A 13,529-nucleotide genomic window follows, 5' to 3' on the forward strand; every position below is an offset into this window, starting at 1 on the left:
TATTTCCATATTTATTCATACATTTATTTATTTATTTATTTATACTTAAGTCATTTCTGGTCCTCCATAGCGAGGAGCCTCGGGGTTGTTCAGCTCTTCCCCAGCGGTCGTCCTCTTCCTCTGGTAGGGGGCGAAGCCTCCCGGCTGCAGAACTTCAGAGAAGGATCTCTTTCTCCACTTGCGCTGCTTGGTCGACTTCCTCTGTCAGACAACCAAAACTTGGCAGATCTGACACTTCTCCAAACTTTTAGAAAGAACAGACAGAGCTCGTGAATACACGTCTTACTGGAATCTGAGGCAGGAGAAAGATGCACAAATGTTGTGAAATGCCGTTGGTTGTCAAGGTCAGTGAGGTCAAGGTCACCTCACTGACCATTTCTTCTGCTCATTTTTCCACATGGAAACTTTATTTTCAAACTATACCATGCAGCGATAACTTGACGGGACAGGCACTGGGATCTCTGGAACGCTGGGAAAATAATTTAATAACACCAAATGCTCTGTGAGTGAGTGGAGAGGAGCGCTCACTCAGTATGCGTGCAGCCGGGCACTGCGTAACCATGGATCGGCCTAAGTGTGCGTCCTATTTACCGGCAGGCCAGCTAAGATAGACATGTGATATTATATCGCTTTGAGTCTGACATGTCTGCCCTACATGAACTCATGTAGCAACAGTCAGTCTACAGATTGAAAGTGTATTTAGATAAAGTTAAAACCCATTTAATCTTTTATATTAACCTGATGTGACATGTTGGTGATGATGTACATGCTTATTCATTTTTATGAATTTGATTTAGTCCCACCTAATCTTTATTGTTGAGTGTGTTTTACACACAAACACACACACACACACACACACACACACACACACACACACACACACACACACACACACACACACACACACTATACAAAAATACATGAGGCGCTTTAAGACCTGTTGGTCTTATTTCCGGTCTGTGACGTTTTTTACTTTTCTGTGACGCAACCGGGAGGACTAGGCGTCCCACAATGCAGCGCGCCGACAACTGTACTTTCTTCTTCTTCCACACACATGGCCGGACAAACCAATGCTTGCTAATATATTTGTGTTGTTTAAAATAACACAAGTGCGTTTCTCAAAGCGTGTTTCCTCTTTCACCCTGCGGCCAAATGAAAGTTAAAGTTCTCTCGAGGAACCCGGATGACTATGTCCGGGAAACAAGGCTGGACATTCAACGTGGTAAGTGATAAACTCTAAAGTCAGACAGGCTAAACACAGTGTGGCTAGCAGGATGCTAACTGGTATTTGCTTATCAAACAGACACACGAATTCTAGTAAACACACACACTTCATAGCACGTGTAGCACATAGCATTTAAAGCTACGTTGTTTGATATAGTTTTCTGTTGTTGTCTGTAAACCTTGGATGACACATTTCCCTCATGCCTATGGTATTTGTATTTGCTTGTAGTATATTTTTTATGTTCTATATTTATAATTGCTGATTAGCAAATTTCTTGTTTGTGTAAACCTGCATGGCAATAAAACCCGATTTTGATTTCACCTCCTATAATAAAGACAACATTAGCACACAGCTTGCGAGAAAGTTGAATTACCTTACAGTATGTGTGCAGGACCCAAATATCGTATTAGGTGAATCACGAGTAAACAGTTAATTAAACACAAGGGTGCTGCAAAATATCCCCACATTCATGCACATTCATCAATTTAACACACTTGAAATTAAAGTTTGCAGAATAATTTTAAACATCGATTTTCTTTCATCCTCATGCAACTGTGTTGTTCCGCTCCTTAACAAGTGACTTCTCTGTCTTTAGTCCCCAGAAACTATGACCCAACTCTGCATCCATTCGAGGTGAACAGAGAGTACTGCCGCGCTCTGAATGCCACTAAGCTGGAGAGGGTGTTTGCCAAGCCGTTCCTGGCCTCTCTGGACGGGCACAGGGATGGTGTGAACTGCATGGCCAAGCACACGAGGAGCCTCTCCACCCTGCTGTCTGGCTCCTGTGATGGAGAGGTAACCAGCCACCCAGATATACATTTGTCACTTCAGATAATTACATTTTTGTGATTTGATATAGAGATGTTCCGATACCCTTCTTGATATCGATTCAAATACCTGGACTTGCGTATCGACTGATCCCGAGTACCGATCAGATACCAGTGCATGTAAAAAAATAACAACTTACATTAAGGTATTTTATGAGCTCTATGCTATTGTTCCTGTATGCACGTGATAATTGCTATTATTGTTGTACGGCCTGGCTCAGGTTTAACCCTAAAACAAATAAATGCAGAGAATAAACACCTTAGAACATCTTCTATTATTTAGTTTGACAGTAGAAGCAGAAACAGATTACAAATAAAAAAACAGGAATATACATCACATTTATCCAAATAATATACCATATATTACATCTGATATATTCCTCTCTAATCAGATGTTATCCTTAGCTTTTAGTTAGTCTTGTGTTCAAATATCTACTGTTAGATGTCTTTGCTTCCCAACCTAATTTAACCTTGGTTTGGCTTTTTACATATACCTGTGTTCATATGTTGTACTGATTAGTCTTTGCATCTTTAACACCTGGTTATTACTGTAATTATTCCTGTGTTTGTTAGTGAGATATTGCAATGTGTCATTTGGTAGAAAGACGGCATGAAATAAAATGTATTATTATTATTTATTGCTTCCATTAAATAGCTGTTAAAATGCAGCTGCAGTTTATAAAAATAAGACATTTTTAAGTAGTGCCACCCTTAAAGAGTCCTTGCCATTTGTTTTGGACCGACAAAGATGAAGTGATTTCCTGGGAAAGAAAATTACAGTTTGTTCTAATATAATATAAAACTCAAGCTTTTTTCAGACTTGACCTGCAGGTAAAATCCAAAGAATTAGTTACAGAGTTTACCCAGAGTTTGCCTTTTACACATGCACAACAGGTTCTCTGTGTCTTCACATCTGCAACAAATCCATCGCATTTTTCGGGCTAGAGGTGAAGCAGCCAAGGGCACCAGGCAGAGAGAGGATGCGATGTTTTAACTGTAACCTTCTGATGCCTGATCCAGCATATTTGGCAGTATCAGAGGGATTTCTGAAGCTGGATTTTAAACGTCTTTAATATGAAGTGTGGCATTGGACACACAACACTGACAGGATGTGTAATTTGATCTTCAGGTGAAGGTGTGGGATCTGACCAAACGGGAATGTGTCCGCACACTCCAAGCACATGAAGGTTTTGTCCGGGGAATGGTCGTCCGCTTTTGTGGAACTTCCTTCTTTACGGTAACTGTTGCCTTTTACAACACCATTAAAACGTTTTCAGAAATACTCTTTTTTTAAGCTGACCAAGCTTTTATTTGACTCATTGGAATGCTGTATGTAAAACAGGCTGGTGACGACAAGACAATCAAACAGTGGAAAATGGAGGCACCAGGTTACGGAGAGGAGGAGGAGCCACTCAACACTATTCTGGGCAAGGTATGATCAGTGACCATCTGATATAATTGTTGTAGATAGCTTTTCAATGATTTAAGTTCATAGCATTTTATTCACTTTTTACTTCCACCAAGGAGATTATGTTTTCATCAGCATTTGTTAGTTAGTTAGCAGGATTACGAAAAGACTACTGAACCCATCTCCATGAAATTTTGTGGAGGGGTGGGACATGACGCAAGGAAGAACCCATTAAATCTTGATAAATGGCTGGTCTGCGAATTGATTCTCACTTCCTTTAACATGGCGAGATAGGGCCTTAGCCATGGCGGAGGTATACACCCTCTGAGTGCCTTTCCTGTACTGTATTTTGAAATGAATAATATTTTTCATTTCTCTTTAGTTTTATTCTCTTTGCTTTTAACATGTTCTGTTTTTAAAGTACTTCGTGACACTGTTTATAACAGCGTTTTATAAATAAAGTTACTATAAAATATCAAGGACAATTGTAGTTGCATCATCATAAATCAAAATTCTTGTCCCTCGTAGACTGTCTTCACAGGACTGGACCATCATCAGAAGGATAGTGTGCTTGCAACATGTGGCCAGCAGGTGGACATCTGGGACGAGCAGAGGAGTAGCCCAATCCGTTCCTTCACCTGGGGCGTAGACAGCTTCAGCTCTGTCCGCTTCAACCCTGTGGAGGTGAGACCCTCAGATAACACACACAGTTTTCCAGGTTCAATCTTGCGTCAGTGTTTATTGTCCGACTTATCTAAAGCTGCCACCCCACAGATACTTTTTAAATGGGTTGTGTGTCTCCACAGACTGAACTTCTTGCAAGTTGTGCCTCTGACCGAAGCATCGTTCTGTATGACATGAGAGAATCGGCACCTCTCAAAAAGGTGGGCATGTGTCATTAGGTTGTTTCAGGATCGAGCTCTTTTCTCTGCCTGCTTCTGAACAAGGAATATAACTGCTGCACATTTTCATTTTCAGGTTATCATGACAATGAGGAGCAACACTTTGTGCTGGAACCCTATGGAAGCATATTATTTTACTTGTGCAAATGAGGACTACAAGTGAGTTGGAGAATGAAGAAAATCTTTTTGGTTCTCATCATAATATTTTTTTCAACTTAGGACCTTCTGTTTAAAAACTCCCAGAGCCAGTGTTCCATCAGTGTGTAAACTTTCAATTAGACATTTATATTCAGATTTTTGGTCACAAAAAACATCTAGTGGTTTTTGTAAACAGTGTCACTAAACAAACCGATTTGTGTCTCACCAGCCTCTACACATACGACATGAGGTACCTGAACAAGCCAATCACAGTGCACATGGACCATGTCTCAGCAGTGCTGGACGTCGACTACTCTCCCACTGGGAAAGAGTTTGTATCTGCCAGTTTTGACAAGACCCTCCGCATCTTCCCCAAGGACGCCGGCCGCAGTAGGTCAGTAACACCATGGGAAAATGATAGTCCTAGTCTCTGCCTTATAGTTTAACTGTGATGTTATTACTGGTCTGTAGTCATGAAGCACGTCAGCTCTGGTGCCACATTGGAGTCAGAGACTCAAGTTCCTTTTAACCAATTAAGACCTGGGATGCCCTTCAAAAAAGCACTAAAAGCTCAGATTTTTTATTAGATAGAAACATAAATGAAAAACATGTGAAAGCTTATCCCATGGGCTTTTATTTTGAGTCTTTGCTTTTGTCTTGGAACCTGGATCTGACTGTAAATAAGAACATTTGCCTTCATGACAATACTTTTTCCATCTGCATTTGGCATTCCCGATGTGCTTTTTATCGAATCACAGTTCATTTCATCAGTCACTGACAACACCATATAAAGCAGGCGACCTTACATTACTGACTCACTTTACTGATAAGATAAAAAGTCTTTTATTAGTCCTGCATTTGGGGAATTTTGCAATATTACAGCAGCAAAAAGACATGAGCAGTCATAAGTAGAAATATAAAAGAAATACAGAAACATATGAATGGAATTAAACTAATATATACAGTGTAAAGAAATATATTATGTTAAAGAATATGTACAGTAAATGTATTGCACATGAACCATTTACATTACACTGAAAGATGATTATGGCACAGTGAATATTGCACAGTTGAGAGGTGATAAAGTGCAGTCCATAATGGTGGTGCATGTAGTTTTACTGGGAGCAGAGCTGGTTGTACAGTCTTACTGCTGCAGGAAGGTGATGGGTCAAGGTAACAGTGATTGCCCTCTGCTGGATCAGGACACAAACGACTTCAGATTGTCTGATGCGCTGCTAGATGGAATATTTTGAAATCAAACAGGTCCTTACAGTGATCATGAACTTTTCCCCCCACGTTCTAATTTCTAATAAGAAGTGACAACCTTACTTTATAATAACTTTATAACTCTTTTGTAATCATCAGAACGTGTTGACTAATGTTTTATTGGCATTAGAGTTAAAAATATATTTGACATGGTTATCTTGACTGTTAAAACATCAATATCCACTGAAAGTGATTTTCGTTTTCACAGATATGGGCCTGCTTTAAATAATTCTGCTTTAGCCCTCGGCCTATCATTGTTTGTAGTCGGCCGTTTTCATAAAAGACATTGTCACATGTCCCACTAGGAAAAGCTCAGGAGTAAATACTGAAAGTAATGATGTTTGAATGCTTTTTTTTGGGCTAATTGTCACATCGTCATGGGTCTCTTGAATAGAACAGAGCCATTGTTCATGTTATAAATAATTCCTGTGCTTTTCCTATTATGACTACTGTCAGTGCCTACTGTGAAAAAAGGTCTATTGGTTTACATTGCTGATAATGGTAGATAGTCGCCCGAAGCTATTGTGGGGGTGCTTGTTTTGACTGACCGTCTTAGCCCAAAACACGGTGCCATTGTTTGGTTGCTATGTGCCGAATGGTACAGTATTGTTTATACACATGTCAAGCTCCAGAACAAATAGCACACACACACACACACACACACACACACACACACACACACACACACACACACACACACACACACACACACACACACACACACACACACACACACACACACACACGTTGTGTTACAGTAACTGGGGCATGTTGCCAGACAGCATCACAGAGTTGGTAGGTCCAAACTTCGCCATCCACATAAATGGTATGTGGTGTAGGAACAGTTGAAATCACATGAGACTTGCATGTAGGTATATATATATATATACATGTTTCATGGCAGCCATGGAGCCAGCGTGAACAAAACCAGCCACTGACTCACCGGAATTGAACACAGTTGTTTTTTATTTTATTCAGGGAAGTGTACCACACCAAACGCATGCAACATGTCATCTGCACCAAGTGGTCGTCAGACAGCAAGTACGTCCTGAGTGGCTCTGATGAAATGAACATCCGACTGTGGAAAGCCAACGCAGCTGAGAAACTAGGAGTGGTGAGTCCCGCCTCGTCTTTGTTACATCACATTCCTGCTTTTATGGTTTCATACTGAAGACGACTTGCTTCTGATTGGCTGCTTTTTGATAATTCCTCATTACAATGTCTGCAACCAATCAATAGCTGTATTTCCCTCTTCTGCTGGACATACTGTATACTGTATCTCCTTCCAGTGTATAATCTCAGCGTGTATTATGAGTTAGCTGCATTTTTTCGACACTGCCATGGCCCTGCGCCCATCTCAGCTGGGGTAGAGTGGGTGATGATGCCAGGAGTTACTGCACTGCTGTTGCCAAATGCCCTGATGAATGCTGACTTAGGGTAGAATCACTCTCAATAAGTACAATGTACTAATTGGCACAGCAGCTCCTGTGTCAGGTGGAAGTCCAAAAAAAACCCAAAACTCAAAGGCACGTGCAGTTGTTTTACACATTCTCTCATTTAATATCTTTGTTTTGTTAGTGACTACCCCCATGTATTTTATTAGATCACACTGGCTGTGTAAGCTGAACCAATGGCCTCATTCCTGTGCTATTCTCAACTAACTAACAAATAATGCTCCAGTAAAATGCCAGGGAGTGTGTCAGTGGCCCAAATACGAGTCATGACTCGGGAATAAAGACCCGTGGCTTCTCGCGTGCCATCTCCAGCAGTCATCTTTCATCCCTAATCAGATTCTCTCTTGCTTATTCTCTTAATGCAGCTCCGGAGTGGAAAATTGGCCCGCTTTTGGCACTTGTTTTACTGTCACTGTGTGAGAGAAGATTTATTCGCAAGCTTTGCACTTAAAGAGATCAGACAAGGGCTGCTCCTATCAGCAGTTTAAATCGGCCAATCACTTAAAGCGGGCTACTCCCGACCATAATGAAGCATTAACAATCAAGTTGTACTTTAATTATCAAGAAATGCTGAAATGCTGATTCAAGGCTTCTCGCGTGTCTGAACTGATGGGGAGTTCTCCATCAGCTGCTGCAAACACACCACTTGTCTTTTTTTCCTAAAAAAACTTTATAGGCAGCAGCCTTTGAGCCCAGTGTAAATGAGATCCTTTGTATTTTAGACCAGGATGTTGAATCAATCGGCTCCTAGTTATTCTCAGTCAATAAAAATGCATTTGCTCTGTTGTGGAAAAATTAACTCATCACTACCTGTTTATTTAATATTGGAAAACGAACTGAATCTTTTTGAAGCAGTTGAATTGATTGACACTGAGGTGTCTACTGTCCAACGATCAAATACATAAATTAAGAATATATAAATATATGATGGTGTTTATAGCCTGATAAAATAGCAGGATAATTGTGGTTTTGTTACAAAGCAAATTTTGTAGCTTTGTCCATTATAGTAACATTCTTTAGAAGTCTGTCACTTGCAATAGTTTGTAATTATAACAGCTCACACAGTTTGTCTGTGGAATAAGGGATTATCACTGACATTTCAGGCTTGTTCACATTTGGTTTTACCAACAAATTAAGAGTCTTGAGTGATCTACTAAAACAGTTTTATGGTTTGTTAGTGTTCCTTAAAAAATGTAGTATTCAATACTGATACTTCCCAACAAGTGATTCTGCCCCTCTGCTCCTCTCCAATCATCCACACACAGAGAGGATCTCCACGATAACCCACTAAATGAACGCCCGTGTTCCTCGATAAATGCGGCGTCTCACCACGTTGCGTCACAATCTGCGGGATGAACCCCTCTCCCGTCCACAGGAGCGTGTCTGCTCGTCTCTGTTGCTCTGTTTATATATGTGTCTCATAAACTACAGATAGGGCTGGGCGATATGGAAAAAACTCTCATCACGATAATCTTTTTCATATCAGTCGACAGCGATATGTATCGCAATATAAATCAAATCAGCGCCACTGCACTGAGGAGCATTACTCTGCGCTGGTCAACAAGAGACTCTGCTCCTCTGATCTTTACAAAAACCTGCTGAATTCATGTTTATGTTCCTGGATAAACAGGCGATGCTTCTTCTGCAAGAATAAGGTTAAATCACAGGGCTGATTCATAAACTTCTGGAGGAAACTTTCCTTCTGTCTGGCTCTGCAGGAGTGTGAGCGGATCAAACAAACACAAAGTAAACGTCAGTTCTGAATTGTTATTAGGTTTATTGGTAAAGTGAGTGCAGGTCAGCGTGGGTGTGAGGAGGAAGCAGAGTCTGACAGGAGACTCAGTACAGGATGACCGGACCTTTAATGAGTGTCTGTCCTGATCTTGAAGCAGCAGTATAATTATTCAGCGGCAGGACATCGGACAACTAAATCGAATTATTTTCAGTCACTGCATCGATGCAGAGTCGTCTACGTCCGTATGGTGCTGCATGTAAGAATCAGAAATGTCCACACCTCTGTGCTGTGTGCGTCAACCTAACCTGGCTGTAACTCTATTCCAGCCACATAATTGGTTCTGTGTGGCGCTATTCTCACTATCATTGACGTGTTCGTGTTGTCTGTCGAAATATGGATGGTTTATCGACATTTTTGTTCTCCATCCAGAGCTGTAGACAGGATGTACATTGCAGTCGGCATCTTGTTGTAGCCCAGAAGAAGAAGAAGAAGATTTACCCTTTTCACTTTCAACAATAAGCATTCTGTGATTTTCACACAGTCTCTCTAAGCAACAGTTTTTTAATTTCTGTCTTGATGTTGCTTACATTTGTCTCCAGCTGTTTTTTTGCTCACCATGGTGCATCGTGCTGTTTAGAGGAAAGCAACACCTCTGTTGCGTTTTCAATTGAATCCACTCAGCTTCACTAAATACGATTCCTCCAAAGTGAAGTGCAATTCTCTGCTCTCTCATATTCATCTTGTTGGGATTATACAAACACTGTTTAGCAGGCTACACATATGTGTATCTGAGGGGAGTTGGTGTAGTCCAACAGGATCAGCATCTAACAGGTCTTCTCCAACAAACTGAATCAGAGACAAATCATTGCTTTTAATTAGAATAAAAGCTTTCGATGAGAGCGGCCAGAGCCAAGGCCAGTCCGGCTAACTGCTGGTTTTTATGAGAGATGGAGAGGGAGCGATGTTGTTGAGCTGGTGTCTTCACTTTTTAACAGACATCAACTCAGATCTGAATGAGGACGTTGTCAAGCTGGAATTGCTGCTTACTCTACCCACCAACATTTCATGATGTCAAACACAATCGTGACTCTTTAGTCTCTGATTAAGCAGCAGATGTAAAATAATTTAGTCGCCACCTCCCAGATTTACATTTGTCTTCTGAAAATACTCATCACTGGAGTCAAGACATTTAAGATAACATTTACCTCACCAAAGGAACCTCAGATGCATGAAATGATATAAGTTGAAGACCTGTAATGAGGCCACAGGCTCATTTTCATGAGGAGTTGCAACACTACAGAGTCGTCTTCTCCTTCCTGCTCTCATCTTCAGTAGAGACAGTAGAAATATAATGTTCACAGTAGATGAGTTACAGAATTAGCCTTTAGTTCTAAAAAAAAAAAAGTGGTTCTCAACCTAATCGAGTCACAACCAACCAGCACTATCGGGCCTGTGCCCCGCTCTGGCCTGACTCCAGACCTCCTGATTTACAAATAGCACTAAATTGCATTCACTTTACAGCAGATCTTATCTATGGTGCAGACAATTCAATATAAAATACAAACAATTTCCTGTCCAAAATATGTTGTTCTTTCTAAATATATTGTTTTTTCCGCACAACCATCTGGCGACCCCCAGAAATTATCTCGGGACCCCCAGGTTGAAAACCACTTATCTAGAGCAATGTGTGTCTACCTCATGTGGCCATGTCAGTCTCAGAAGCAACATTTTTGGAAATATAATCTTTGTTTTCTTTTCGGGAGTAAGATGAAGCCGTTAATACCTCTCTAATGATGATTGGACTCTATGAAGCTACAGTTTGTTAGCTTAACACAAACCCTGGAAACTGGGGCAAGCGGCTAGCCATTGTTCCAAAATCATAAACTCCACCTGCGGATACCTTCTGTATTCACTGATGTGTTATGTCTTCTTTAATCTAAACAACTTGTGAAAGCTTGCAACAGTATGGGGTTCATGTGCCAAACTACTTTATGGTTGGAGCCAGTGTATATATCCATAGAAATGTATATACAGGATGACGAAGATACCATGCGGTATTTTTCTTTTCATCAAGATCCATGACTTCTGAGAAATCAATGAAATCATCATTTTAGATGCCTTAATCAATCATTAATACATTTTGGAACTGCAGACATGGGTGGCTATGTCTTCTCCACACTGTCTTGTTATGCCACATTTCTCTTTTCCCTCTTTATTTTTCCAAACTTTTCGCCTGTTGCTTGACTCTCTGTCATCATTTCTTCCACTGTGGTGTCATTTAGCTGGCCCCCAGAGAGAGGGCGGCTGCCAACTACAGCCAGAAGCTGAAGGAGAAGTTCCAGCACCACCCGCAGATCCGACGCATCGCTCACCACCGACATCTACCCAAGAACATCTACCACGAGTCCAAAGAGCTGCGGGTCATGAAGGAGGCTCGCCGTAGGAAGTAAGTTTCCATTGTGTTAATGTTGCTGTAGGAGCTGAACCTTGAACTTAGCCACAAGAATGGAGTCGCCTCTACGTCCCTGCAGAGATGATGGGGACTGATCTATGCCGTCACACCAGCCTAATGGAAAATCACACAGATCGGACTGCCCCAACATGACACTGTCTCAACAGACCTCCCATGCACATTTACAGCTTGTTTAGTGGATTGATTGTTCCAGTTTGCCCTGTGGACAGTGATTCATAGCTCAGTCCACAGCTCTGTTTTGTAATTACAGACAGGACAGTGATATGTCAGACATGTGTTTGGACTTGTGAATGATTTACCATGGTGTATTATGCATTATTTTAAGGGTACATTAGTGCGGCTGCTGACGTAGGTGTTGGGTCAATAGTCTCATATCCAATCTGTTCCTCCCTCTTCATTTCTGTTTGCTCACCCTCTCCTCCCATTCTTTCCTGAATTTCCTGTAATCTTAAACTCTTCTTTGCTTTTTAGGGAGAGGAACGTCCGCAAGCACAGCAAACCAGGAACGGTTCCTGTGGTGTCTGAGAAGGAGAAGCATGTCGTCACTGTGTTGAAATAAACAGAGCCGGAGAAGATAATGGAGAACCGGGGGACTGTCAGCAGGAGATGAGCTCAAGATCGCACCCTCATGGGACTTGTTCAGACTGATCTAACTTGAGAATAAAAAACACCACAACTTGTTCATTGTGGGAAGGTGGGAGCTAAACTTCAAGGACACAGATCAACTCATACGAGAAGAACAAATGTTGTGTTGTTTCCACCTTCTGTTACTAAGTAAGAGAACAGCTTTGCCTTTCCATTAGTTTATTGTTAGGATTCTGGTCTAACTTCAGGAATAATCACATTATTTACTTTATGCAAGTTTGCATTTTCCATCACAGGAGCCAAGATTCCACAACTGTTGAATAAATTAAGGATGGATTAAACTGTGTGTGTCTTCACTTGGAATCTGTTTGCATCATAATTGTAACAAATTGTGTCCCTCGTGTCATTGAGGATTCAGGTGATATGATGTGTTTCCCATCATGTCTAAAGGTAAGACTGGATTCATCTGTTATGAATAGACACATTGGAACATGGGTCATAACCTCCTCCCTATCTCAGAGCCCATCAGCTATCTCCTGACATCAAATTAGCCTCTGGGGCCAATGGCCAATATTTTGAGGCTTCCTGTGTAGACCATCTGTTCAGTGTTAACAGTCCGACTACTTTCTTTTATCACACGAGTCAAAGGTGTTTCCACACAAAAGACAAACAGTGATACATTTTGTTGGTGGTTTAAGTCCATACGGCATTTTGGCTAATCTCTAACAGCCATTTGATTATGAATGAAGATAAAAGAAAAAGATGTTAGCCGATGCCGTTCAGTCAATGTGTTCAACTTCTATGGGTTCTCCACATAGACTGTTTACGTGTGGGCAGCCAAAGCCTGCTCAAACAAGAAATGGAATCTTGTCCCTCACGTACAGATTCTGTATATTCACATATCAAATCTGTTTAAAGTGATGAACCCCCTCCTGTCTGTATCCATGTTTAATTTTCAACACATCTTTTTTTCTTTTGCCTTTCTTAATTTAAACATGATAACATTTTATTTGCATTACACACCTAGCTACAAAGGTGGTCAATGTTCTGTAAGTAAAAACACAGTATATCTATCTGCACCGGCTGGTTTCTTTTCTATTGTACTACACATCCTATCCTGAAACTTTACAAGTTTCCTCTCAGTTGTTAAACTTATTCCCTACAGACTAAATAATGTTTTTAAAAACCATATCCATTTGTATATGGGTTGACACTGTTCACTGATGTGTATTTATAATAAAAAAGAAGTGTAAGAAATCATGTTTGGAAGACTAATGATCTAAATTTTTCAGAACTTAAACTTGTGGTGTTTGACTTGTTGGAGCAGATCACTGCGCTGGTGCTAATTTACTTACAAGCCTAATCAGGTGGAGACTCTATCCTCTTAATGTTGTCCTTCAAATCCTATCAACTGCAGCCTGAGACACACAGAGCACACAGGCTGTCTACGGGAACATGTTGGGGATCAAGTGGAGGGACTCAGCTGAGAAATACAAGATGTGGCTATGGTGGGTTT

At 40.9% G+C, this 13,529-nt stretch overlaps 1 protein-coding gene across 1 annotated transcript; it reads left to right on the top strand.

Annotated features, from left to right (window-relative positions):
• The first annotated feature begins 998 nt into the window (after positions 1 to 998).
• Positions 999 to 12,354, top strand: dcaf13 (ddb1 and cul4 associated factor 13). Its single transcript, XM_020091439.2, has 11 exons — positions 999 to 1,222; positions 1,821 to 2,020; positions 3,182 to 3,289; positions 3,395 to 3,484; positions 3,989 to 4,144; positions 4,267 to 4,344; positions 4,439 to 4,521; positions 4,730 to 4,894; positions 6,745 to 6,880; positions 11,238 to 11,401; positions 11,900 to 12,354. Exons 1-11 carry the CDS (start codon positions 1,153 to 1,155, stop codon positions 11,985 to 11,987), a joined length of 1,338 nt encoding a protein of 445 aa, XP_019946998.1. The 5' UTR covers positions 999 to 1,152; the 3' UTR covers positions 11,988 to 12,354.
• The last annotated feature ends 1,175 nt before the right edge of the window (positions 12,355 to 13,529 follow it).

Source organism: Paralichthys olivaceus, chromosome 13 (assembly GCF_024713975.1).
Source record: "Paralichthys olivaceus isolate ysfri-2021 chromosome 13, ASM2471397v2, whole genome shotgun sequence".
Lineage (NCBI taxonomy): Eukaryota > Metazoa > Chordata > Actinopteri > Pleuronectiformes > Paralichthyidae > Paralichthys > Paralichthys olivaceus.

Coding starts and splice junctions, on each gene's coding strand:
- dcaf13 (XM_020091439.2), top strand. CDS start 1,153: ATGAAAGTTAAAGTTCTCTCGAGGAACCCGGATGACTATGTCCGGGAA. Junction 2,021..3,181: donor CTGGCTCCTGTGATGGAGAG/GTAACCAGCCAC, acceptor TTTGATCTTCAG/GTGAAGGTGTGGGATCTGAC. Junction 6,881..11,237: donor CAGCTGAGAAACTAGGAGTG/GTGAGTCCCGCC, acceptor GGTGTCATTTAG/CTGGCCCCCAGAGAGAGGGC.